The following is a 26,357-nucleotide window of genomic DNA, read 5'->3' as shown; positions in this document are numbered from 1 at the left end:
TGACCTCGTCTAAACTACTCCCCAAACATTCCATGGTGTATGATTCTTCAACCATATCTATCCACTCCCAAATTGATGGACTTTCCTCCTTTTGCCACTTCATAGGTATAAGTCTCTTTGCGGCGTTTATTAAGTGAGGAACCAAGGACCTTTTATACTGTTTTATGTCGCCCCCCCACCATGGAACAACACCACCCACGGATCTTCCACTTCTTCTTTTTTCGTAATTTCCTTAATAAGATGAAGAATCTTTTTCCAATATTCTTTAATTTTAGGGCAATCCTACCACAGATGGGTCATTGTTCCTACCTCCTTACAACCTCACCAACAATGTGTTGGTGTATTACTCTGAAATTTACTCGTTTTGTCGGAAGTTGCATACCATCTCGCCAAACACTTGTAGTTCATTTCTGCAGTTCTACTGTCTACCGCCGAGCTATGAGCAAGTTTCAAAATTTTTCCAATAATTTTCTTATCCCGCTTTGTCCCCAATTCCCTCTCCCATTTTCTGATGTATGACGGTATCTCCACTTCTTCTGCCCTCAACAATACTCTATACATTTTTGAGATGATATCCCTTGAGTCCTCTACTGAGAACAGTCGTTCAAAGATGGTTAGATCATCTCCAGATCTAATAAGTTGAGGTAAATTTTTAACGAAATGATTCAACTGGAGGTACCGCCACTCAACCATCCCCCCGTGAAAGCTTATTGTGCATTATTCCTGTGTTGGGATAATTTTTACCTTTTTTGATTATATCTTAAATGTGTTAACCCCATTTTTTAATCTAATCTAATCTAAAATTCTATACTGTGGGGGATTCCATATAATACTTCCCAAATGTGCCTTACTAAGTGTTTTCTCTATAGTAACATTTTTTTTTTCTTTTGCCAATTCTATCGCTCTAGACAGCACTACTGCTTTGTAATAATTTTGAATATCAGGAACAGCTAGACCCCCATTCGTTTTTCCCTGTTTCAACATTTGAAAAGAGACTCTCGGTTTTTTATTTTTCCAAATTAAATTAATTAACATTTTTAATCTTCTAAGATATTGTTGAGGGAGTACTACTGGCAACATCTGAAACCTATACATAATCTTGGGGAGGAGTGCCATCTTTATAATATTGACGTCCTATCCATGATAGCGCGCTACCAAGAAATCTTATACATTCAGATCTAACTTCGTCCAGCAGGGGTAGATAGTTTATTTTGTAGATCTTCTCCCTTGTATCTGCTAGTTTAATTCCCAAATACTTTAATTCTTTCGTCCAGGCAAATTTAAACTCCTTTTTCAATTCTCTTTCTTCCGTCTGAATTAGATTAATGTTTAATATTTCGGACTTTGCTAAATTTTTTTTGAAATTAGAAATTTCCCCGTATTGTTTTAGGGTATTTAATAGATTACGCATGGTGATCCGGGGATTCGTGACATAAAACAGTACGTCGTCCGCAAATGCTGAAAGTTTGTGTTCTTCCTTTCCCAACTTAAATCCACTTATGTTGGGGTCATTATGTATCATGGCCAGAAGTGGTTCCAAGGATAAAACAAATAATAATGGGGACAAGGGACACCCCTGTCTCGTCCCATTTTTTCATCTCAAAGGAAAGAGACATTAGCCCATTTACTTTTATTGATGCTGTGGGATGGTGATATAGTGCTTTAATCCAACTGATCATTCTTGGGCCAATGCCCATGATCTCCAAAGTCTGAATCGTGAACCCCCAGTCTACCCTGCCGAAAGCCTTTTCGGCATCGATCGACAGTAATAGTCCTGGGGGTCCTCTATCTTTTATCATTTGGAGTAAGAGCACGGTTTTCACCCCATTATCTCTCCCCTCCCTTTTAGGGGTGAATCCAACCTGGTCCGAGTTTACAAGGATATTCATTAGCCCTTTCAGCCTACCTGCCAACACTTTAGCGTAAAGTTTTATATCGGCATTAAGTAATGAGTTTGGCCTATAGCTAGAGCACAACGTTTCCTCCTTGCCTTCTTTCAAAATAATGGTAACGGCAGCGGATAATGCCTCCCTACTAATTTCATGCTCTACCCCCAGACCATTCATATATTGGCATAGCTTTGGAATTAGACTTGCTTTATATTTTTTATAGTAGGACAGTGTAAATCCATCGGGCCCTGGGCTTTTCCCCAATGCCGACTCTAACATCCTCAGAAATTGGGGCCTCCAATGCCTCCCTGGCTTCTTTGGCAATTTTTGGAAGACAAGCCTTCCTAAGGAAGTTAATTATTTTCCTGGATAGATAAAAGCGGATTTTGCAAGCCACAATGGTATATTGCCTCAAATGTGGAAATCACCTAGCTGCCCGCACAGAACACATTTCATATGCCGTGCAATACAATGTATACAAAAGATACGCTGTGCTAAGGTGAAAATATCAATCTGGAGATTATTAATACTTATCAGGTATGCTGAAAATACCACATAAGCGGCTTATCCGGCCACAGAAAGGCACAAAGGATATATATAAAAAAACAAGTGATTTTAAAGTGCAATGTGTAAATAATATACTACTGTATACCATTAAAATGAGTGTAGCGATTACTGAACTTCTACCTGTATATATAATGGATAAAAAAATCATTTATATAATCTGAAATTTACCGTGTAAAAAATATATAAATATATCAGTGATAAGTGCAAAATACAAAAAAAGTGCTAAGTGCCACACAATGAGTGTGAATATCAAATCCAAGATGTGGTACGTGATAATTAAAGTCCAATTTATGAAAGAAATGCACATAAAGTCCATAAAAACAATTCATAAAAAATCCAACGTGCGTGCATTAATCTTAGTGCTCAGAATTCCATGCTCAAGTGCTATCCAGTGACCCCCCCGGGGACAGCCGCTCACCTCAGAGCGTGCGACTCAGCTGTGAGACTGAGTCTAAACACGCTTATGAGCCATCCCACGGCTCAGTGATGGAATCCAGATACACAGTTTTCAGCAGTAACTCCACAGTTGGGAATAAAGGAAAAGAAAAACTGGATAGTGTGATATAGTTTATAAATATTTATTTAGCATAAAAGCTCCCTACATTAGGGTACTCACATTTGCAAGGTGCGTGAGTGCACCAGTCTAATAACAGTCTCCAATGTTTGCCTCAAAGTTTGCCTGTCAGGAGGGATAAGCTGTGCATCGCATCTCAGTGGAGTGAAAGGCTCTGTGCTCCATCCTGGCCCTTCCCCTACGCGTGTTCCCCCTGATGAAGACACGTGACCCTGTGTCGAACATGCGTAGGGGAGGGGCAAGGACGGAGCATGGAGCCTTTCAATCCACTGAGACGCGATGCACAGCTTATCCCTCCTGACAGGCAAACTTTGGAGACTGTTATTAGACTGGTGCACTCACGCACCTTGCAAATGTGAGTACCCTAATGTAGGGAGCTTTTATGCTAAATAAATATTTATAAACTATATCACACTATCCAGTTTTTCTTTTCCTTTATTCCCAACTGTAGAGTTACTGCTGAAAACTGTGTATCTGGATTCCATCACTGAGCCGTGGGATGGATCATAAGCGTGTTTAGACTAAGTCACACAGCTGAGTTGCATGCTCTGAGGTGAGCGGCTCACTGGATGTCACTTGAGCATGGAATTCTGAGCACTAAGCACTAAGATTAATGCACGCACGTTGGATTTTTTTATGAATTGTTTTTATGGACTTTATGTGCATTTCTTTCATAAATTGGACTTTAATAATCACGTACCACATCTTGGATTTGATATTCACACTCATTGTGTGGCACTTGGCACTTTGTTGTATTTTGCACTTATCACTGTGATATATTTATTTTTTTACACGGTAAATTTCAGATTATATAAATGATTTTTTCATCCATTATATATACAGGTGGTAGTTCAGTAATCGCTACTCTCATTCTAATATGGTATACATCTAGTATATTATTTACACATTACACTTTAAAATCACTTGTTTTTTATATATATCCTTTGTGCCTTGCTGTGGCCGGATAAGCCGCTTATGCGGTATTTTCAGTATACCTCATAAGTATTAATAATCTCCAGATTGATATTTTCACCTTAGCGCAGCGTATCTTTTGTATACATAATGATTTTCCTACTCTTTTCTCCGGACCAGACTTCCCGCTGTTCTACTGAGTATAATTCTTGGTAGTAATTTTTAAATATGTCCGCGATTCCTTTTGGCGAATAAACCATGTTACCCTCCTTAGTCTGTATTTTCTCTGTAATTAATGGCTTTTTTCGTTTGTAACATTCTCGCCAGATATTTACTAGGTTTATTTCCCCACAAATATCTTTCTCTTGCGATCCTATTGAAAGTTATCCTAGTTTCTTGATCTAATAACACTTTCAACTCAGCTCTTTTATTTACTACCTTTTGATATAATTCTTGATAGCAACCCAGATGTTTTTTATGTTCTTGTTCAGCTCCGTATAGTTCCTCCGTCAATTTACATATTTTCTCTGTTCTCACCTTTTTTTTTCCTTGCTCCTAATTCTATCAGGACCCCCCTGATGTAGGCCTTATGGGCCTCCCACAAGGTGGATCCCGATACTTCTCCTGTATCGTTTAGTGAGAAATATTTTTCAAGTTCTCTTCCTACTAATGTGGAGCCTTCCTCATCTCGGATCAACTCTTCATCCTGGCGCCATCCAGAATATTGGCCTAGTTTCCCTGAAACTGTAATTTTCATCCTCACAGGGGCATGATCTGAAAGTGTAGAAATTTCTATCTTGGATTCTATCACCCTGTCAATATCTCTGTGTTCTACAAAAATATAATCTATCCTAGGGTAAGACCCATGCACAGGGGAGTAAAACGTGAAATCTTGTGTTTTAGGATGCTGAATCCTCCATATGTCAACCAATTGGCTGACGTACAGTTTTTGTTTGACCTCTTTTAATTGTACTTGATTTGTCCCCTGTGTCCGGGTCGTACTATCTAGACCTGGTACCATACAGAAGTTCATATCTCCCATCATGATTGTATGTCCCTTCCTAAAGTCCCTCAACTTTACCAGAAGATTTTTTAAGTATTTCATCGGATTTTTATTGGGGGCATAGATGTTAGCCAATGTAAAATCCTCTTCGCCTAATTTACCTTTTAAAAAAAGAAATCTGCCTTCCGGATCAGTCAGCCTTTCTTCCAATACAAAATGGGTTCCATTCGCGAACCCAATTGCTACCCCCCCGCTCTATTTGTGATTGTGTCCCCATGATACCATATTGGAAAGTCCCTAGAGTACAGTTTCACGTTTGACTCATGGGATATGTGTGTCTCTTGCAGAAAAACCACTTCCGCCCCGTACCGTTTAAGCTCTTTCATTATCTTATTTCTCTTAATGGGAGTATTACGTTCCCTAACATTATAAGTCATAAAATTGTTGTCATCTCTTTTTTCCTAGAATCCTATCTGAACCTCGTTTATTTGGTCTATAGCAAAACTTAACCGGTTTTACGGGCATTGTATCAGAGGTGTCCTCCCTCCCATTCATCCTTATCCCTCCCCCCCTCCTTCATTGGCCCCAGCCAGGTCCCTAGACCCTCAAAGGACATGTATATCCTGTCCCTCTTAAGATCTCAAACTCTGTGTGCCCCCCCCCACATCCACTACAGAGTGGGTTACTGGGGCAGTAAGCCGACCACCTGACGGGCGCCCCACTCAAGACTGCTTCACCTAACCGCCATTAGCCACTCTTCTCTGTGCTCTCCCCCCGCCCCAGACTCCATCCATCACACTTGACACATGCTGGATTTCTAGCCGTGCCCCATCTCCTCCCCCACCCTCCCTTCATTAGACCAGTCTGGCAACAGTGGCTCTTGTATTTCCAATTTTTTCAAAAGTCCCCAAGTTCATCAGGGAATCTTAGCCTAGCAGATCTTCTGTCCTTAGACCCGAGGAGACAAGCCGGAAACCCCCAACTGTACTTTATGTTCTGTGTCCTCATCTGCTCTAAGAGAGGTTTTAGAGCGCATCTTCTGGCCAATGTTTCCGGAGCCAAGTCCGCAAAAACATGGATCTCGGGGCCCTCATATATTGCAAGGGGGTCTTTCCTCTTAATTTTACCCAAATTCTGGCTTTATCTTCATAGAATCTGAATCTCACTATTATGTCCCGAGTTCTATCAGCCCTGATAGTATCTAATCTTCCTAACCGGTGTACCCGTTCGATATTTGGAAAATCGTCTACGCCCACATCGAGTACTGGGCAGAAAATTTCCTGTATGACTTTCCTCCTCCTTTCCGGTACCGAGCGGATTCTCAAATTCTGCCTTCTGTTTCTGTTTTTTTGGTCTTCTAACCTGTAAAGAAGTTTTGTTTGATTTTGTTATACACTTTACACTTGTTCTTTAAGGACACAAAGCTCCAGGGCTTGTTTATCAATTATTTCCTCCGCCGTCTCTATTCTAACCAACAGGTTACCCAGATCGGTTCTCAGCAAATTTATCTCCGTTTTTATTGAGTTTTCCAATCTCTTAAACATTTCCAGAATTTCTCCTTTTGTGGGGAATTGGGCCTCGATCCTTTGATCTTCCAATCTAGTTATTTCTAGTTCACTTTCGGTTGTTAAATCATCTCTAGATTGGTTTGGGGTAAGTTCTCTCCTCTCCTCCATTCCCCTCTTCTTGTCCGCTCTACCTGGCTTTGGGGGCACTGAGTTGGTATTTTTAGGACTAAGCCCCTGGGCCAGGTACTGTTTAATTGTACTCCCTGAGGCATTGTCTTTTGGGGTTCTAGGAGCCCCCCCAGCGGCTTTAGATGACGATTTACTCATGGTAAATTAATAGACCCCCCGCGGTTGTGTTTCCGATTCTTTTACAGGGCTAGTAAACTTCTTGATTCCGTACACAGATTCTAGCTGTCCTTTGCGCAAAATTCCTATTCGGGACTTGCCCTTTACTTCCTCTCTCCTCCTCTGTCCCCTCCAACCTCCCCTTCCTTTAATACCTGGAGGGTCACCGGGGGGGTTACTATTGTAAAGTTTCAACAGTTCAGCATGTATCTGCTCAGCTGGCCCTCCCACCAGCCATCCTCCGTTAAATATAGTACTCCGAAATACCTTTAGTGGAACTCGTATACAAGAGTAGAAACACAGCAAACAGCATACACAGTTCATTAGAATACCTTCATGTTCTGATCCTCCGCACTGTGGGGTTAAGCCTCCGTATTAATCCTCTCTTACCTACTTCTCCAGGAGCATCGGACATCCGCACTGGACTTACTGCATGGCCACTTGGTGGAGTCTTGGGGGTTTCCGTTTCAGTGACACGGCATCTGTCCGCTCAGCCCTCTCTTCCATACACCACTTCAGTTCAGAGTGGGTCCGAGACGGAGCCGCTGTGGACGGGGTCCAAGGAGGGGGAGGGTGGATGCTGGAACCACTCAGTATGCCTCGCCACCCGCACAGCACGGTACTTGACTCGTGCTCCGCCGTGTGGGTCGGCACCTCCCGAGCATCACAGAGCCAGAATGGTCCAAGTGGGAGTCGTCCACAGCCACGGCTCCTTTCCCCTCCTTCGCATGCCTGCCGCAGCTTGTCCGCATCGAGGCCCGCCGACCAGCACACTCAGGGTCCTCCCTCCACGTCTGACCTATGCCGGCGTTTTTAACCCTTTTTCGGGCGCTACCGGGGGTTAAAACCACTAGTGGCCAAATGGCACCGCTAAAACGTCGGGCGCTACCGGGGGTTAAAACCACTAGTGGCCAAATGGCACCGCTAAAACGTCGGTAAAGCGGCGCTAAAAATAGCACCACTTTACCGCCGACGCCCGTCCCAGTTTGAAAGTAGCCTCACTCATAGTTTTTGTTTTGTTATTTTATTTTTTTATCAAGGGACATGGGAATTTAGGAAATTCTTAAATAGTCAGGCTATACAGTTGCCTACAGGAGATTGGGACACTGGCAAACAAAAAAAGTTTAAACCAGCCACTGTGTAACCCTTCCACTAATCGTCATGCCTCAAATTTTTTTTTTCTCCCAGGAGGTTGGGATGTCTTTTCCTCAGCTCTGGTAAAGACAGTCTAACCACACATTATTTTTGCTAGCCTTCTTATTTGTTTTTTATCGCTCTGGTAACTTTTATTTCAAGGCTGTTGTTGCACCACTAATAATTTTGGAAAATCCTCTGTGACATCTTTGAAGGCTGTACCCAGATTTTTTTGGACTAGATAATTTCAGGGCTGGCCTGCAATTTGCCTTTCAGGCACTGGTCCTCTGCATTGGGGCACTTTCCAGACCTGTCACTGTTTGCTGTAGAGTCTTTTCTTAGTCCAGAGGCGTGGCATAGCCTCTTGCGTGTCTTTGAAGACTTGCATAGTGAGTAAAGCCAGTCGAGCTCAAACATTAGGAGCTACATCACAACTGGTACTGTTGGGTGTCTTTTTAAATTTTCCACAAACTGTTTTTTCTCTCATTAAGGGTTGAGACTGGGAGAATTGAGTGCTGACACCATTCACTAAGTGGAGTATTGCTCCACAATCTTTCTCTTGCCATTACAGTCTAGAAAACACTGCATCTGGCTGCCACTCCTGCAGCACCATGTGGATCAACCAACCTCCTGTCTTGTTCCACGGCCCCTTATACAGTGACTTGATTGCCTCTGGTCATCTGCAAGCTGCAACCCTTATTAGCACAAGCTGCTTGGATTTGTAAGTACCCCACTTTGGGCCTAGTTTTTTTCCACTACCCAGTGCAACAGGTCTTCTCAAAGAAGCACTGAGGACAGTTCTGCTGCATCAAGTGGATTCAGCCCATAATCTCCTACTGATTCTGGTTCTGCTCAGCATAAGCAACAGCTGATACCTTCTTGATAACTTGATGATGTCAAAACCTCCCTCCCACTCTATGCATTTTATCTGAATTGACTATCTCAGGTGAGCAGTGAAGATATGAGTGATCTGTAACAATGTTGTATAGCCATTCAGCATCAGTGTTTTTTAAACTGTTTAACCACTTCAGCTTCAAAAGATTTTTACCTCCTTCATGACCAGGCCATTTTTTGCTATTCGCCACTGCGCTACTTTAACTGGCAGTTGCGTGGTTATGCAACGCTGTACCAAACAAAATTTTATATATTTTTTTCACACAAATCGAGCTTTCTTTTGGTGGCATTTACCACTGTTTTTTTGTTATTTTTAATTTATATAAACAAAATGAAACTAAAACATTTTTTTCTAAACTTTGTTTCTGCGATAAAACATTAAAAAAAAAATGTAATAATCCAATTTCTTTATAAATATTTTTAATTTATTTTTTTTTTTTGTGAGAGTTAGTGTCTACAAACAAGGGGGTATATACTAGATTTTTTTTTTTTTTTAATACAAAAAAAAGCAATCAGCGACTGCGACTGCAATTGTGTGGCTGACAATCTGACACTGGGGGGGGGGGGGGGGGGGGGGAGAGAGAGACTAACTGGCACTGACATCACCAGTGACACTAATTCAGTGATCAGTGCTAATTATACAGTATACACTGCCACTGTACTAATGACACCTGGCTAGGAGGGGGTTAACATTTAGGGGCAATAAAGGGGTTAACTGTTTTGCCTACAATGTTTACCGTGTGTTCCAGGGAGTGATGTGCAGGTTTTTACACCCTGCTTTGCAGAGAAGAAAAAAAACAGCATGTCGCTGCTGTCTGTAGAGAGCTCTGTGTTGTTTACCAGCACAGAGTTCTCTTCTGTCATTCACTCAACTGATCAGTGGGTTCTGGCCATAAATCATTGACCGAAACTCACTGATTGACTTTTGCTGTAGCAAATGACAGCGCAGCCAGGGAGACTTGCACACGCACCCCTTACTCACAAGTGGTGGATCACTTACATGTAGATGAACCAGCACAGCAGAGCCGCAGTAAATATGTGGTAGGTTGGCCGCAAGCGGTTAATCTTTGAATATATTGTTTACATGAATTTACACTATAAAAGGCTCTAACTCCTTCTTTTTTATCTTCTTTTCTTTTTTTTTTTTTAACTCCATCTGAGACTAGATGCCTATATTGAAAACTGGAGGACAATGATTCTTATGAAGAGGAGTAGTGAGGATTATTATTAAGCACTTGTCGACCAGCCGCCGCAGTTTTACTGCGGCAGAATGGCACGGCTGGGCGAAACGACGTTCTGTTACGTTGCTTCGCCCTGTGGCCACTAAGGGCGCATGCCCGCTGCTCGCCCCCAGAGTGGATGCGAGTGCCCCGGTGGGCATGATGACCCCTGGGCTCCTGCGATCGCTCGTGACACAGCGTAAACACACAGATGCCGGTTCTCCGAGGAGAGAAGAGACTGATTGTGTGTTCATACAAAGTATGAACAGCGATCTGTCATCTCCCCTAGATAGTCCCATCCCCTCTTCAGTTAGAACACAGAGAGGGAACGCAGTTAACCCGTTGATTTCCCCCCACCCTAGTGTTAACCCCTTCCCTGCCAGTGACATTTTTTACAGTAATCAGTACATTTTTATAGCACTGATCGCTGTATTAATGCCAATGGTACCAAAAATGTGTCAAAAGTGTCCTATGTGTCTGCCATAATGTCGCAGTCCCGATTAAAAATCGCAGATCGCCACCATTACTAGTAAAAAAAAAAAAATAATAAAAATGCTATAAATCTTTCCCCTATTTTGTAGACATTATAACTTTTGCGCAAACCTATCTATATGCTTTTTGCGATTTTTATTACCAAAAATAGGTAGAAGAATACATATCGGCCTAAACTGAGAAAAAAATAGCTTTTTTTTTTTTTTTTTAAAAAGGGGATATTTATTATAGCAAAAAGTACAAAATGTGTTTTTTCAAAATTGTTGCTCTTTTTTTTGTTTTATAGAGCAAAAAATAAAAACCGCAGAGATGATCAAATACCACCAAAAGAAAGCTCTATTTGTGAGAAAAAAAGGACGTCAATTTTGTTTGGATACAACGTTGCACGACCGTGCAATTGTCAGTTAAAGCGACGCAGTGCCGAATCGCAAAAAATGGCCCAGTCATTCAGCAACCAAATCTTCCGGGGCTGAAGTGGTTAAATAGATTTTTTTTTTTAAATAATAAATACAGCTGGGAAGCTACTTTTATCCTGTACAATGTTAACCACTTGCCGACCGCCTCACATCTATATACGTGAGCAGAGCGGCACGGGCAGGCAAAATCACTTACCTGGTACGTGATTGCCTTCCCGCGGGCGGGGGGTCCGATCGGACCCCCCCCCCCGGTGCCATCGGCGGTCGGCATTTGGTTGGGAGCCATGAGAGACGAGGGGGAGACCATCCGATCGTGGCCCCCCCTCGCGATCGCTCCCAGCCAATGAGAAACATCCCCTGCCTCTGTATAGTACACAGAGGCAGAGGATGTGATGTCATCTCTCCTCGGCTCGGCAGTTTCCGTTCCAGCGCCGAGGAGAGAAGACATGTAAGTGCACCAACACTCACACACAACACAGTAGAACATGCCAGGCACACTAAACACCCCCGATCGCCCCCCGATCACCCCCAATCACCCCCCCCCCCCCCAGTCACAAACTGACACCAAGCAGGTTTTTTTTTTTTTTTTTTTCTGATTACTGCATAGTGTCAGTTTGTGACAGTTAGCAGTGGTAGGACAGTTAGTATTAGCCCCCTGTAGGTCTAGGGTACCCCCCTAACCCCCCCTAATAAAGTTTTAACCCCTTGATCACCCCCTGTCACCAGTGTCGCTAAGCGATCATTTTTCTGATCGCTGTATTAGTGTCACTGGTGACGCTAATTAGGAACGTAAATATTTAGGTTCGCTGTCAGCGTTTTATAGCGTCAGGGACCCCCATATACTACCTAATAAATGTTTTAACCCCTTGATGGCCCCCTAGTTAACCCTTTCACCACTGATCACCGTATAACTGTTACAGGTGACGCTGGTTAGTTAGTTTATTTTTTATAGTGTCAGGGCACCCGCCGTTTATTACCGAATAAAGGTTTAGCCCCCTGATCGCCCGACGGTGATATGCGTCGCCCCAGGCAGCGTCAGATTAGCGCCAGTACCGCGAACACCCACGCACGCACCGTACACGCACCGTACACCTCCCTTAGTGGTATAGTATCTGAACGCATCAATATCTGATCCGATCAGATCTATACTAGCGTCCCCAGCAGTTTAGGGTTCCCAAAAACGCAGTGTTAGCGGGATCAGCCCAGATACCTGCTAGCACCTGCGTTTTTCCCCTCCGCCCGGCCCAGCCCACCCAAGTGCAGTATCGATCGATCACTGTCACTTACAAAACACTAAACGCATAACTGCAGCGTTCGCAGAGTCTGGCCTGATCCCTGCGATCGCTAACAGTTTTTTTGGTAGCATTTTGGTGAACTGGCAAGCACCAGCCCCAGGCAGCGTCAGATTAGCGCCAGTACCGCTAACACCCACACACGCAGCATACACCTCCCTTAGTGGTATAGTATCTGATCGGATCAATATCTGATCCGATCAGATCTATACTAGCGTCCCCAGCAGTTTAGGGTTCCCAAAAACGCAGTGTTAGTGGGATCAGCCCAGATACCTGCTAGCACCTGCGTTTTTCCCCTCCGCCCGGCCCAGCCCACCCAAGTGCAGTATCGATCGATCACTGTCACTTTTTTTTTTTGTAGCGTTTTGGTGAACTGGCAAGCACCAGCGGCCTAGTACACCCCGGTCGTGGTCATACCAGCACTGCAGTAACACTTGGTGACGTGGCGAGTCCCATAAGTGCAGTTCAAGCTGGTGAGGTGGCAAGCACAAGTAGTGTCCCGCTGCCACCAAAAAGACAAACACAGGCCTGTCGTGCCCATAATGCCCTTCCTGCTGCATTCGCCAATCCTAATTGGGAACCCACCGCTTCTGCAGCGCCCGTACTTCCCCCATTCACATCCCCAACCAAATGCAGTCGGCTGCATGAGAGGCATATAGGATATAGGCATGACACCCGCTATTATTGTCCCTCCTGTCCTGACAATCCTGGTTTTTGCATTGGTGAATGTTTTGAACGCTACCATTCACTAGTTGAGTATTAGCGTAGGGTACAGCATTGCACAGACTAGGCACACTTTCACAGGGTCTCCCAAGATGCCATCGCATTTTGAGAGACCCGAACCTGGAACCGGTTACAGTTATAAAAGTTACAGTTACAAAAAAAAGTGTAAAAAAAAAAACACAAACAAAAATAAAAAAAAATAGTTGTCGTTTCATTGTTCTCTCTCTCTCTATTCTCTCTCTATTGTTCTGCTCTTTTTTACTGTATTCTGTTCTGCAATGTTTTATTGTTATTATGTTTTATCATGTTTGCTTTTCAGGTATGCAATTTTTTATACTTTACCGTTTTACTGTGCTTTATTGTTAACCATTTTTTTGTCTTCAGGTACGCCATTCACGACTTTGAGTGGTTATACCAGAATGATGCCTGCAGGTTTAGGTATCATCTTGGTATCATTCTTTTTAGCCAGCGGTCGGCTTTCATGTAAAAGCAGCAATCCTAGCGGCTAATTGGCCTCTAGACTGCTTTTACAAGCAGTGGGAGGGAATGCCCCCCCCCCCCACCGTCTTCCGTGTTTTTCTCTGGCTCTCCTGTCTCAACAGGGAACCTGAGAATGCAGCCGGTGATTCAGCCAGCTGACCATAGAGCTGATCAGAGACCAGAGTGGCTCCAAACATCTCTATGGCCTAAGAAACCGGAAGCTACGAGCATTTTATGACTTAGATTTCGCCGGATGTAAACAGCGCCATTGGGAAATTGGGGAAGCATTTTATCACACCGATCTTGGTGTGGTCAGATGCTTTGAGGGCAGAGGAGAGATCTAGGGTCTAATAGACCCCAATTTTTTCAAAAAAGAGTAACTGTCACTACCTATTGCTATCATAGGGGATATTTACATTCCCTGAGATAACAATAAAAATGATTTAAAAAAAAAAAAAATGAAAGGAACAGTTTAAAAATAAGATAAAAAAGCAAAAAAATAATAAAGGAAAAAAAAAAAAAAAAAAAAAAAAAAGCACCCCTGTCCCCCCTGCTCTCGCGCTAAGGCGAACGCAAGCGTCGGTCTGGCGTCAAATGTAAACAGCAATTGCACCATGCATGTGAGGTATCACCGCGAAGGTCAGATCGAGGGCAGTAATTTTTGCAGTAGACCTCCTCTGTAAATCTAAAGTGGTAACCTGTAAAGGCTTTTAAAGGCTTTTAAAAATGTATCAATTTTGTTGCCACTGCACGTTTGTGCGCAATTTTAAAGCATGCCATGTTTGGTATCCATGTACTCGGCCTAAGATCATCTTTTTTATTTCATCAAACATTTGGGCAATATAGTGTGTTTTAGTGCATTAAAATTTTAAAAAGTGTGTTTTTTCCACAAAAAATGCGTTTGAAAAATCGCTGCGCAATTACTGTGTGAAAAAAAAAAATGAAACACCCACCATTTTAATCTGTAGGGCATTTGCTTTAAAATAATATATAATGTTTGGGGGTTCAAAGTAATTTTCTTGCAAAAAAAATTTTTTCATGTAATCAAAAAGTGTCAGAAAGGGCTTTGTCTTCAAGTGGTTAGAAGAGTGGGTGATGTGTGACATAAGCTTCTAAATGTTGTGCATAAAATGCCAGGACAGTTCAAACCCCCCAAATGACCCCATTTTGGAAAGTAGACACCCCAAGCTATTTGCTGAGAGTCATGTCGAGTCCATGGAATATTTTATATTGTGACACAAGTTGCGGGAAAGAGACAAATTTTTTTTTTTTTTTTTGCACAAAGTTGTCACTAAATGTTATATTGCTCAAACATGCCATGGGAATATGTGAAATTACACCCCAAAATAAATTCTGTTGCTTCTCCTGAGTACGGGGATACCACATGTGTGGGACTTTTTGGGAGCCTAGCCGCGCACGGGACCCCGAAAACCAAGCACCGCCTTCAGGCTTTCTAAGGCCGTAAATTTTTGATTTCACTCTTCACTGCCTATCAGTTTCGGAGGCCATGGAATGCCCAGGTGGCACAAAACCCCCCCAAATGACCCAATTTTGGAAAGTAGACACCCCAAGCTATTTGCTGAGAGGTATAGTGAGTATTTTGCAGACCTCACTTTTTGTCACAAAGTTTTGAAAATTGAAAAAAGAAAAAAAAAAAATTTTTTTTCTGGTCTTTCTTCATTTTCAAAAACAAATGAGAGCTGCAAAATACTCACCATGCCTCTCAGCAAATAGCTTGGGGTGTCTACTTTCCAAAATGGGGTCATTTGGGGGGGGGTTGTGCCATCTGGGCATTTTATGGCCTTCAAAACTGATAGGTAGTGAGGAGTGAAATCAAAAATGTATGCCCTTAGAAATCCTGAAGGTGGTGCTGGGTTTTCGGGGCCCCGTACGCGGCTAGGCTCCCAAAAAGTGCCACACATGTGGTATCCCCGTACTCAGGAGAAGCAGCTGAATGTATTTTGGGGTGCAATTCCACATATGCCCATGGCCTGTGTGAGCAATATATCATTTAGTGACAACTTTTTGTAAATTTTTTTTTTTTTTTTTTTGTCATTATTCAATCACTTGGGACAAAAAAAATAAATATTCAATGGGCTCAACATGCCTCTCAGCAATTTCCTTGGGGTGTCTACTTTCCAAAATGGGGTCATTTGGGGGGGGTTTGTACTGCCCTGCCATTTTAGCACCTCAAGAAATGACATAGGCAGTCATAAACTAAAAGCTGTGTAAATTCCAGAAAATGTACCCTAGTTTGTAGACGCTATAACTTTTGCGCAAACCAATAAATATACGCTTATTGACATTTTTTTTACCAAAGACATGTGGCCGAATACATTTTGGCCTAAATGTATGACTAAAATTTAGTTTATTGGATTTTTTTTTATAACAAAAAGTAGAAAATATCATTTTTTTTCAAAATTTTCAGTCTTTTTCCGTTTATAGCGCAAAAAATAAAAACGGCAGAGGTGATCAAATACCATCAAAAGAAAGCTCTATTTGTGGGAAGAAAAGGACGCAAATTTCGTTTGGGTACAGCATTGCATGACCGCGCAATTAGCAGTTAAAGCGACGCAGTGCCGAATTGTAAAAAGTGCTCTGGTCAGGAAGGGGGTAAATCCTTCCGGGGCTGAAGTGGTTAAACAGTGCTGGAGGGGGTGGCAGGGACCAAATGGGGATTTTCCAAGATTTTCCAAACCTCCTACAAATAGGCCTACCCAAACACTTTAGTTTGACACATTGGCCTATTAACTCTTCCAACAGCTAAGCAGCTGCAGCACTGTCACCCCACCAAAGTGCCTTTCCAATGATTCTACCGTGAGGATCAGTATAAAATGTTCCAGGGTGTACTGAGGATAACCCATTCTTACTGTTATGGGCAGCCTACTTCACATTTGATTTTATAATTTTACTAGAGTTCTACATTAACTGATCCACTTAAGGCATCTATGTAACTGGCTGTTTTTTTTATAATTTTACTACTTTTAAGGGGTCTATTTATTTTCTCTTACACAAGTTGTACACAGCTTTCACCCAGAATATTAGTTGAACTAGATGTGACTACGTGACACACATTTTCTAATTATATTCAATTGGAAAAATGTGTGATTTCTTGAAAAAGTTGTAAGAAGAACATTTAGAAGTAGACCCCTTATGCCCTGTACACACGACCGGTTTTGCCGTCGGAATAAACTCTGAAGGTTTTTCTGAGGGAATTCTGTTCAAGCTGTCTTGCATACACACTGTCACACCAAATTCCGACCGTCAAGAACGTGGTGACTTACAACATGTACGACGTCTCGTACTTGCTTCAGAGCATGTATGATTTTTGGTACGTCGGGACAGCATACAGACGAGACGATTTCCTGACAGGAATTTGTTCCGTCAGAAAAATATACAACATGTTCTCTATCTAAGTCCCTCTGAATTTTGGACGTAATAAGTCTGATGGGGCATACACGTGGTCGGAATATACGATGAAAAGCTCCCATCAGACTTTTTCTGTCGGAAATTACGACCGTGTAATGCTAGGTAATGTGAAAGTGTAACACTTATAGGTATTTGTTACATTTCAAATGATCACAGTACTCGCTCAAGATTGGCTCCATCTTTGTTCAGGCATTGTCGGGGGAAAAAAAGGACGTCAATTTTGTTTGGGTGCAGCACCGCACGACCGCGCAGTTGTCAGTTAAAGCGACGCAGTGCCGAATCACAAAAAATGGCCTGGTCATTCAGCAGCCAAATCTTCCGAGGTTGAAGCGGTTAAAGTGGAAGTCTTATCAAAACCTAGCTAAGCTTAAATCTGCTCCCACCCCTATTCTAAGCCCTATACTAACTACCCTGTAAAGGAAAGATTTGTATATTTACATAATCTAAAGGTGCTCCAGTCTGATCATGTGATTTTCCCCACCGGCTGGCTTCAGGGGAGAGGAGAGAGCAGCCACAATAGCTGCAGAGCCTGTGAGGTGACTTTGTGAGGAAGATTGTAGAATAATAGAACCTTTGATATATGGAGAGAACTATTTTTTAGGCAGTTATATTGTGTGTATTATTTGTTTGTTACAAGTCAGTTTTTTTCACACAGTATAATGTGTGTACAGTATATTTTGTTTGTATGAGTGAATGGTGTATACACTATATAATTAGAACCTTTTTTAAAGGTAGAGTAAAGTTATCAGCACATCACATGCTAGAAAATAAATTTTTTGGTATTATCTAAAAGACAATAAGCACTGCAGTTTAGCACACAGTTAAGTAGGCGCACAAAATTATGTTTTAAGTATTCTTCTACGGGATTTTGGGCCCCTCCTGAGAATATGAAGTAGCTTTTTTTTTCTTTGAACGGAATTTATAGAAGTAGTTTCTGACTACTGTAGATTCTCCGGTGATCCACACCCACAAGGGTCAATGTTGTTCTCATATTTAAGGTTTTTACTGATGGGCAGTCATATTCCCTACTTAGATCCAGTTTAAATCAATGGGAGTGGCCAACATTTGGAAAAAAATGTCTGAAGCCCTGTGTTTTAGCTGTGATTTCCTCTTACAAACCTCTAAATTGGTGTTTTGCTAGAAGGATGATGTCCTTTCATATGAACAGGGCACTTTGGCTACATGCCTGGGACACTAATGATACCTTCTACAAACATCTGAATGTTGTCTCTTTGGACCTGCGCCTGATATTGCCATTAGCAATGCCTTTCTGGGTCAGAGTGTACCCTATCCTTTTCCTTTAACAACTAAAGCAGTAATAATGTACCTAACAGACTGTCACAGCTACCTTCCACTTGAATCCAGAGATCCTCTTTCCCCCCTAGTCAACCTTCTGCATGAAGATGTAACCCCTCTTCTGTAAGAGGGGTGCCTTGGTTTTTTGGTAGTTTTCCTTTTGGTGCTCCCTTTCCCTCTTCTAAACCCTTGAGTCAGACCCCTTCTTTAGTTACCTCTCCCCAATCTTCTGGTATCATTGCACCCCATTATGCATTTTTCCAGGTTTGTTTGGACTCCCTGCACGTGGCTTTTCTGATTACTACTCTAGTGAAAGTCTTTGCTTGGGAATAGTATCCCATTTGAGCTCACACTCCTCCCAGCAGGAGACATTTTCTCTCACAGGTAGTTGCACCCCCTGCAGTGCTTGGCTGTCTTCAGCCCTATCTCTCTTTTGAGACCTTGACCTACAAGGTGGGAGGGATCCGTCCCTACTGCTCCTTTATCTAGTGAGGACAAGACCATTCAGTGTCCTCTGCCTGCACTCAACCTTACCTATGACACAGGGCCTTATGTCAATCCTAGTGCCTTTTCCTCTTTGTGGAATGCTCAGGAGACCATATCTAAGGATGAGGGACAGTTTTCTAGATTTTTTGGTCTCTTTTGGATAGGCTTGCCTGAACAATATTTGCCAGTCTCTGACCCCAGGGAAGGATGGTACTTTCCCCTACCATAGGAGGACTCCTCTAATGGACGTGGTCCTTGAGTCTGGTTCTCCAGATAGAATGTTCCTGAGTCGTTAAGGGTATGTTCTGTTGGTCAGTCTAGCCTATGATGGACATCATCCAGATGCTGCAAGGCCTTGACCTCCAGAAAGACTTGGGAATTCCCCCTGAGACAGATCAGTTGAGCTACTCTCCACTTTGGACATTTGTGAGGTGAGTAATTCTTGACCACACTGTTTATCCTAGAGTCAAAGTATTGCCTTCGGGGTTCCCCTCAACCGGCTGTCTCCACATTTATGAGCGATGGTCCAGCACTTGAATGCCCCTCTTTTCTTCCTAAGAAGGGAAGTATCTATTGCTGGTGGGTACTGTACTCCCCTAGATGAACAGCAGACAGAACATACTGGTACCCTTCTGTGGATTCCCTCTAAAGGGAATAGTGTGAGTCTAGAGGCCTTCATGGGACCTGATTATTGGGCGATAGGCCCTCTTTCTTTGGCAAAGCTGCAGTCATCTTTAGGTTTCCTTCTTTCTCGTATTTTCTATCAGGTGACTGTTCCTAGCACTAGGATTCCTACCTCTTATTCCTTGGCGGAGGATTCTGCTCTTTACAGGGGTAGGTTAGATGGTTCTTAGAATCATAAAGTTCAGAAAGGGTGAGACTTTTAATGTACTTGTCACACCCCACAAAACCTATGGGCATTAGATAGCTGGAGTTCTACTCGTCTTTCTGGTTCTGGTGTTATTGGGTCATGGTGTATCCTCATCCCTGCTTACCTATTTATGCAGATCTTGTTAATCACTCAACCCTGAATCCTCCTGAATGAGAAGATAAACACCTTTCATTTTTTTCCAGCTTAAAGCCTACCTCCAGGTTTCCTATGACTTTAAAAAGTTAGTTTGGACCATGCTAGTCCAAAGAAGCTATTTCCTTTATGAACACATGTGCCCTCTCGGAGCCCTGTATACAGTGCTGTATTCTGGAAGCGGTACAGAGATTCCTATCCCATTCCCAGAACAAAATTGAATCAGGCTGAGTGCTGCTCAGCAACTCACAAGAAGCTTTGTATTTTTTTTTTTTGAGTGAATACAAGACTTACTCTGATTGGCTGACATGGAAGAGTCTGGTGGATAATATCACGGTCTCCTCCGCCAATCAAAGGAAGCCTAATGCCGTGTACACACGACCGGACTTCTGGACAGCAAAGGTCCAACGGAACGAATCCGTTGGACAATTCGATCGTGTGTGGGCTTCATCAGACCTTTTCTGTCAAAATCTGACGGACTTTAGAAATAGAACATGTTTCAAATCTTTCCGACGGACTCGAGTCCTATCGAAAAATCAGTTCGTCTGTATGCTAGTCCGACAGACCAAAAACGACGCAAGGACAGCTATTGGCTACTGGCTATGTACTTCCTTATTCTAGTTCGGTCGTACGTCATCGCGTTCGAATCAGTCGGACTTTGGTGTGATCGTGTGTAGGCAAGTCCGTTTCGTCGGAACTCTGTCAGAACTCTGTCAAAGTCCTTAGGAGTTCAGTCTGTCAAAGTCCGCTCGTGTGTACGCAGCATTATATTTATTCAGAAAAATACAAGGCTTCCTAGGAATAGTTGAGCAGCGCTCAACCTAACTCGATTTTGTTCTTGAATGGGATATGAAGTCTGTCATGCATGCAACATGGAGCTGTGTACTATATGTATCCGATGCTACATACAGTTTATACAGTTCTCCCAGCGGGTGCACGTGTAACTAAAGGAAATGGTTCTTTTGGACCAGCCTTGCCCAAACAAACTATTTAACGTAATAGGAAATATGGAGTTAGGCTTCAAGGGGCTTTCCCCTCTCTTCATTTAGATTTTATGTTATAAGGGCTCTCACATCCATGACTATCTGAGATCGGAAAATAAAAACCACAAATACCCGCGCTAGATAGAATCATAAATGGTACCAGGGGCGTCGCCAGGGGGTGGCTATCGAGGCTGTAGCCCCGAATCTGGAGCCAATAGCCCCGAGTCTCCCCCTTTCTTCCCTCCGTGTTTCTCTCTCTTTCTTTCGTTTTTTCCACTTCCTGTTCTTCTCGTCTCACATCATTCACGCTGCCCACATCTACTCCTCCTCCCCACCTCCCTCGATTGGATGCAGTCTGCCTCGATGGGCGGGGCCAGCCAGCGTCATTCGTTTCTATGACATTGGCGGCCCCAACAATGCAGCGACCTCTGTTGCCTGGTCACCGCCCGCGCATCACGCACGCGCGGCCGGTGATGACTGCGGTAGTCTAAACAATTACCCCCACACGGGCGCCGGCTGGCGCCAACATCATGCAGTTCCATGGCATCGGCGGCCCCCGGCACTACAGCGTCTCTGTTGCCTGGTTACTGCCGCAGCATCTCACATGCATGATCTGTGATTGCTGTTTTAATAAAACAAATGCTTCCCTGCACTAGCGCCGATGTTACCTAGTAATGGGCCTGTCCCTAAAATGACTCAGGATCATGACTCTGTGATAATCTGCAAATGGTGACAAGTGATGTGGCAAGTGACAGTCTGCAAATGGTGGCAGTTGACGTGGCAAGTGATAGTCTGAAAATGGTGGCAGGTGATGTGGCAAGTGACAGTATGCAAATGGTGGCAGGTGACGTGGCAATCTGCAAATGGTGGCAGGTGATGTGGCGGGTGACAATCTGCAAATGGTGGCAGGTGACAATCTGCAAATGGTGGCAGGTGACGTGGCAAGTGACAATCTGCAAATGGTGGCAAGTGACGTATAAATGCACAACCTGCATATGGTGGCAAGTGACGTGGCAAGTGACAATCTGCAAATGGTAGCAGGTGACCTGACAATCTGCAAATGGTGGCAGGTGACATGGCAAGTAACAATCTGCAAATGGTGGCAGGTGATTTGGCAAGTGACAATCCACATCTAGTGGCAGGTGACGGTGGCAAGTTAAAAAGCTGCATCTGGTGACAGGCGACGGTGGCAAGTGACATGCTGCATCTGGTGGCAGGAAATGTGGCAAGTGACACGCCCAGGGCTCCTACTGATTCTGCATTATGGTGAGTTAAACCACTTAATTATATATTATAATGTAACAATAGAAACAATGTGCTTCGATCACCCTGACACCATATCAACCATGGTGCCATGATGATTGAAACGCAACACCAGCCTTTGCCCGCGAAAAATTGTTTACCACCGGCGCCCCCCCCCCACCCCCCCACCCCCAACCCCCCCCCCCCGGTCTGCAAAAAGGTTGGTGACTGCTGCTATGGGCTCTAGCCCCAGATCTTTTGCAGACCTAGCAACGCCCCTGAATGGTACCAATAATGGTTAAAGGTGCTGACACAAATCTCCTGGCACAGAAAATAATCAGAATAACATAAATCACAAGTGCAGCGATAATTATGAGATCGGTTGTCTTAATCAAGTAACATCCTTCAGTCAAGGATGTAGCAGAGTGTCTTAGAGGGAGCTTGGAAAAGTCCCGTTTGGGGTTTACACATCTCCCAGGCTCTTCTCATACACTTTTAGGGATCTCTGATCCTTGGTCCAGCTTGGGTTTTATGCCCCTCCCTGCAGGCAATTTATACTTGCCTTAGAAATGTAGGCAGTGCTCTGTCACAGATCAGCTGCAGAGTTGATCTGTGTCTCACCTTTACTACTGTAGGGCGGCTGGCACCTGTTGTTCCACTAACTTGTGTTCAGCTCTGTGCACTCTGCAGCTATGGTTGTCACCGGCCACACCTGTTGCCTAATATATGATTCCTTCCTGCTACTTCCTGTCCAGCCCCTCATGTGCTTCCCTATTTAAATCCCTTTCAAACCAGCTACTGGTTGCTTGAGCAACATTTGTTTCTGGGCTCCCTTCGTGTAACCTGCCTTAAACCTGACCTCTCGTGAACTGATCTCTTGTGTATCGACTTGGCTTGTTCTGATTACGTTGTCTGCAGCCCGCCCTGACCTTGGCTCACTATCCGGCTCTCCTTTTGCTTCATCCATCCATCCTTGTCTGACAGTGTCTTCTGGTACTTCCCTAGCGAGCAGGGTGAACCCGGAGGTCGTAACCTGGGGTCAGCACGCAGCTAAGCCCAAACCCTCGTGAGGGGGTCCCTGGCAGAATACCGGCTGGCCCTTAGACTCCATGCCCTGGGGGATCCCGTGTCACCTGCTCGCCTGTGGGCTCACTGTAAGTAGTACCGTGACACTCTCATACCTAGGGAACAGACCAGTCCTGTCCAGGAGAGCTGTAAGGTTGGTGAAAAGCAAACACAGCTCACAAGGGTTAGACAGGTTTGGTTTCAGCCTTCTGCTGTTGACCAGCTGGTCTTTCCTGTGGGCATAAGTCTGTCCAAGCTTCCTTTCCCTGAAGTCAAGGGTTGGATATGTTAAGCTTATGCTTTTTTTCTGCAGTTCACTGAATATTTTATGGAAATGGTATGTCTGTTCCAGCTTCCCCTAAAAGACGTGTTTTAATTCTTTATCTGGTTTTCTCCTGTTTAGGTAATTTGTTCCACCTATTTTTTTGTGCATGGTTAATTAGTCTCCTATTTCACTGGTTAAAGCTGAACTTTTGTTACACTTAACATAGTTCAGCCATTCATAGAAAGTGATGCATTCTAGCAATGAATACAAAGCTTCCTCTGATTGGCTGAGTCAGAGGTTGTGACATCATCAGCTCGTCTTTCTGACTCCGCCAATCAGAGGAACCTTTGTAGCCATTGTTAGAATAAATAGCTTTCTATAAAGACTTTTGTGTTCCAGTATGAGACAGGAAGGTCTCGGCTTGAACCTGGAAAACAGTCCTGTATGTAGCCTCAGATACAGCACACCCAATTGCCTCACATGTTAGTGAAGGGCATAGTTTGTTTGGGCCAGCTTGGCAAAAGTGTAACAAAAGGCCTATTATTTTTTTTTTAGATAGGTTTCCCTTTTGTAGTGTTTTATCTGTCCTGGTCTGGAGCACCAGGTTGATCCATGGTGTCCTCCCTTTGTTGCGGCAATTGCCATAATTGCTTTGGCTCTTTCTTCAGCTAGCCTTAATTCAGGCGTTGATTTATTTTTGTAGCTGTTGTCCACCCCACAGTTGAAATGCTTTTGGCTGCTCTAACTGTTTAAGAGTTTCCAAAATTCCTTTGTCCCTCAATGAACAATAAAGAAAATAAAATCTTTGTACTTGCTATAAAATCTTTTTCTTGAAGTTCATTGATTGGCACAGGTCCTGCCTCTGTGTATTTGACACTTCATACTGCTTGCTCAGAAAACTAAGGCATTACAAATCGAGGTAGGGTTATGCAGCGTACACACGGTCAGACTTTTCGACCGGACTTATCCGACGGACAATCCAATCGTGTGTTGGCTTCACCGGACCTTCAGCTGACTTTTCCAGTCGCAAATCTGACGGACTTTAGATTTGGAACATGCTTCAAATCTTTACGTCGTAACTCCACCGGACCCAGAAATCCGCTAGTCTGTATGCTAGTCCGACGGACAAAAACCGGCGCTAGGGCAGCTATTGGCTAGTGGCTATCAACTTCCTTATTTTAGTCCGGTGTACGTCATCACGTACGAATCCGTCGGACTTTGGTGTGATCGTGTGTAGGCAAGTCCGTTCGTTAAAAAGTCCTTCGGAAGTCCATCAAAAGTCAGTCGAAAGTCCGCTGGAAAGTCTGTCCGACAAGTCCAATCGAAAAGTCCGCCCGTGTGTACGCGGCCTTAGAGGGGTTTTATGTGCTTTTGTACAGAAGTAGAACAGGTTTTTATCTGCACTTTTTGTATGTTTTATTCCAATAATGTTTTGTAATAACATATAATGTTTTTAGGATATATGGTCTGTACATTGGTATACTGATGGTTCATCCTTGAACACCCTTTTTTGTTTTGCATATATTTTTCCTATTGGTCTCTTGGGTTGATGATGACACCTTAGTATCAGGTTGCTTAAGCATTAAGATAAGATCAGTAACTTCCTCCACACATGTTTGTAGGTAAAAATGACAGTTGGAGAGGGGCTGGCTTCAACTTTGTTTGCCAGTGTGCCAACCATCTTTATATGCAACAGTAAAACCAAACTATTTAAGAATATCCTAAATTTGTGTCCCTGAATAGACTTACAGTAAGTAAAAAACGATATTCTCCTTATGGGTAGGTACTGATAAACAAATACAAATAAAAATGAAAAACTATAGTACATTTTAAACCTCTTGTTGCTGTAACTGTGATTCCAAGAAAAAAAATGCAAGGGTAAGGACAGTTATTTTGTTGTGTCACCTACTGGTGAAATCTGGTTTGACTGTAAAATACAGCCCTCTAACGATAATTCACTATCAAAAGCCAGTGTATTGCAGTAGTCCAGTTTCAGTGTGCCAAGCAGTGTGACAAATGTTATAGTGTTTTGTTCCATAGGGACTGTGTGCAGGTGATGACCTGTACAAGGTATTGCACACTGTGGTCTGAATAAAATATGCAAGTAATATGGTTATGGTTATTGTAATTTATTACATTTAACTGTCCTGATTTTTCATTTTCAGGAGAAATACTTGGCAAAGAGAACACAGATCACTCCATTGTGAACAATCATTTACCACCAGAACAAGAATCTGTAGGAAATATATCTCATCCAGCCAAGGAAACAATCAAAACCATATCCAGTAAGGAACCATGGAAAGACATACCGGTGTATAGTTCACAGGACCTCAGCAATGTAGTCTACACCAGTGCTGCTACAACTGGTACAGAAAGCACTGACCTCAATGTATTCATCTGTAATAGGTCAGACCTACCACTGCGTGATACTGAAGCAAACCCTAGCACTGAACTTGAGAAGTTACCTTATCCACAAACCTTGGACAGTACCGAGAGAAGAGTCATGGAAGATAAACCATATGGGTGTAAGTATTGCATTCGTAGGTTTGCCCATAGCTCAAGTCTTTACCGGCATCAAAAAAGCCACATGGAAACAAAGCTTTTTAAATGTATCCTGTGTAATAAAGCCTTTACCAGTGCCTCAAATCTTAATGTCCATTCCAGAATTCACACTGGGCTAAAGCCCTATGAGTGTAGCGATTGCGGGAAGAGGTTTACACGCAAATTTGGTCTTGACCAACATTTAAAAATCCACAGCCAAGAAAAATTATATATTTGCTCTCATTGTGGAAAGACTTATACTGACTACTTCTTTCTAGTCAAGCACCAACAAATGGAAAGAGCTTCTGTGCCATACTCTTGAGATTGTTCAGAAATAAAGCATTATTATAAAGTATTAGTCTTTTTTTGTGTTTCTCTCACCAAAAACAGAAACCACCTTGCATAGATTTGGTTTTATAGGTGTATATTTAGGAAAGGACAACAGCTTAAGATCGCAAACATGATGTTACAAAAACTAGGTAAGGAAATTGTTAACTCTGTAAGCCCCATTTGAAAGAAGACACAGCATTAGTGATATTTCTTCATGTTAAAGTTAATTTAACCACATCAGTCCAGG

At 43.1% G+C, this 26,357-nt stretch overlaps 1 protein-coding gene across 4 annotated transcripts in view; it reads left to right on the top strand.

Annotated features, from left to right (window-relative positions):
• Positions 1-26,117, top strand: part of LOC141114499 (uncharacterized) — a 121,727-nt gene extending 95,610 nt beyond the window's left edge. For all 4 annotated transcript variants that reach the window (XM_073608213.1, XM_073608211.1, XM_073608215.1 and 1 more), the window contains one exon: positions 25,405-26,117. In XM_073608213.1, coding sequence (XP_073464314.1) covers positions 25,405-26,102 — 698 coding nt within the window. In that variant the 3' untranslated portion in view covers positions 26,103-26,117. The remainder of the gene's footprint in view (positions 1-25,404) is intronic.
• The last annotated feature ends 240 nt before the right edge of the window (positions 26,118-26,357 follow it).

Source organism: Aquarana catesbeiana, linkage group LG12, assembly GCF_042186555.1.
Source record: "Aquarana catesbeiana isolate 2022-GZ linkage group LG12, ASM4218655v1, whole genome shotgun sequence".
Classification (NCBI taxonomy): Eukaryota; Metazoa; Chordata; class Amphibia; order Anura; family Ranidae; genus Aquarana; species Aquarana catesbeiana.
This window is presented reverse-complemented; position numbering and strand designations above follow the sequence as displayed.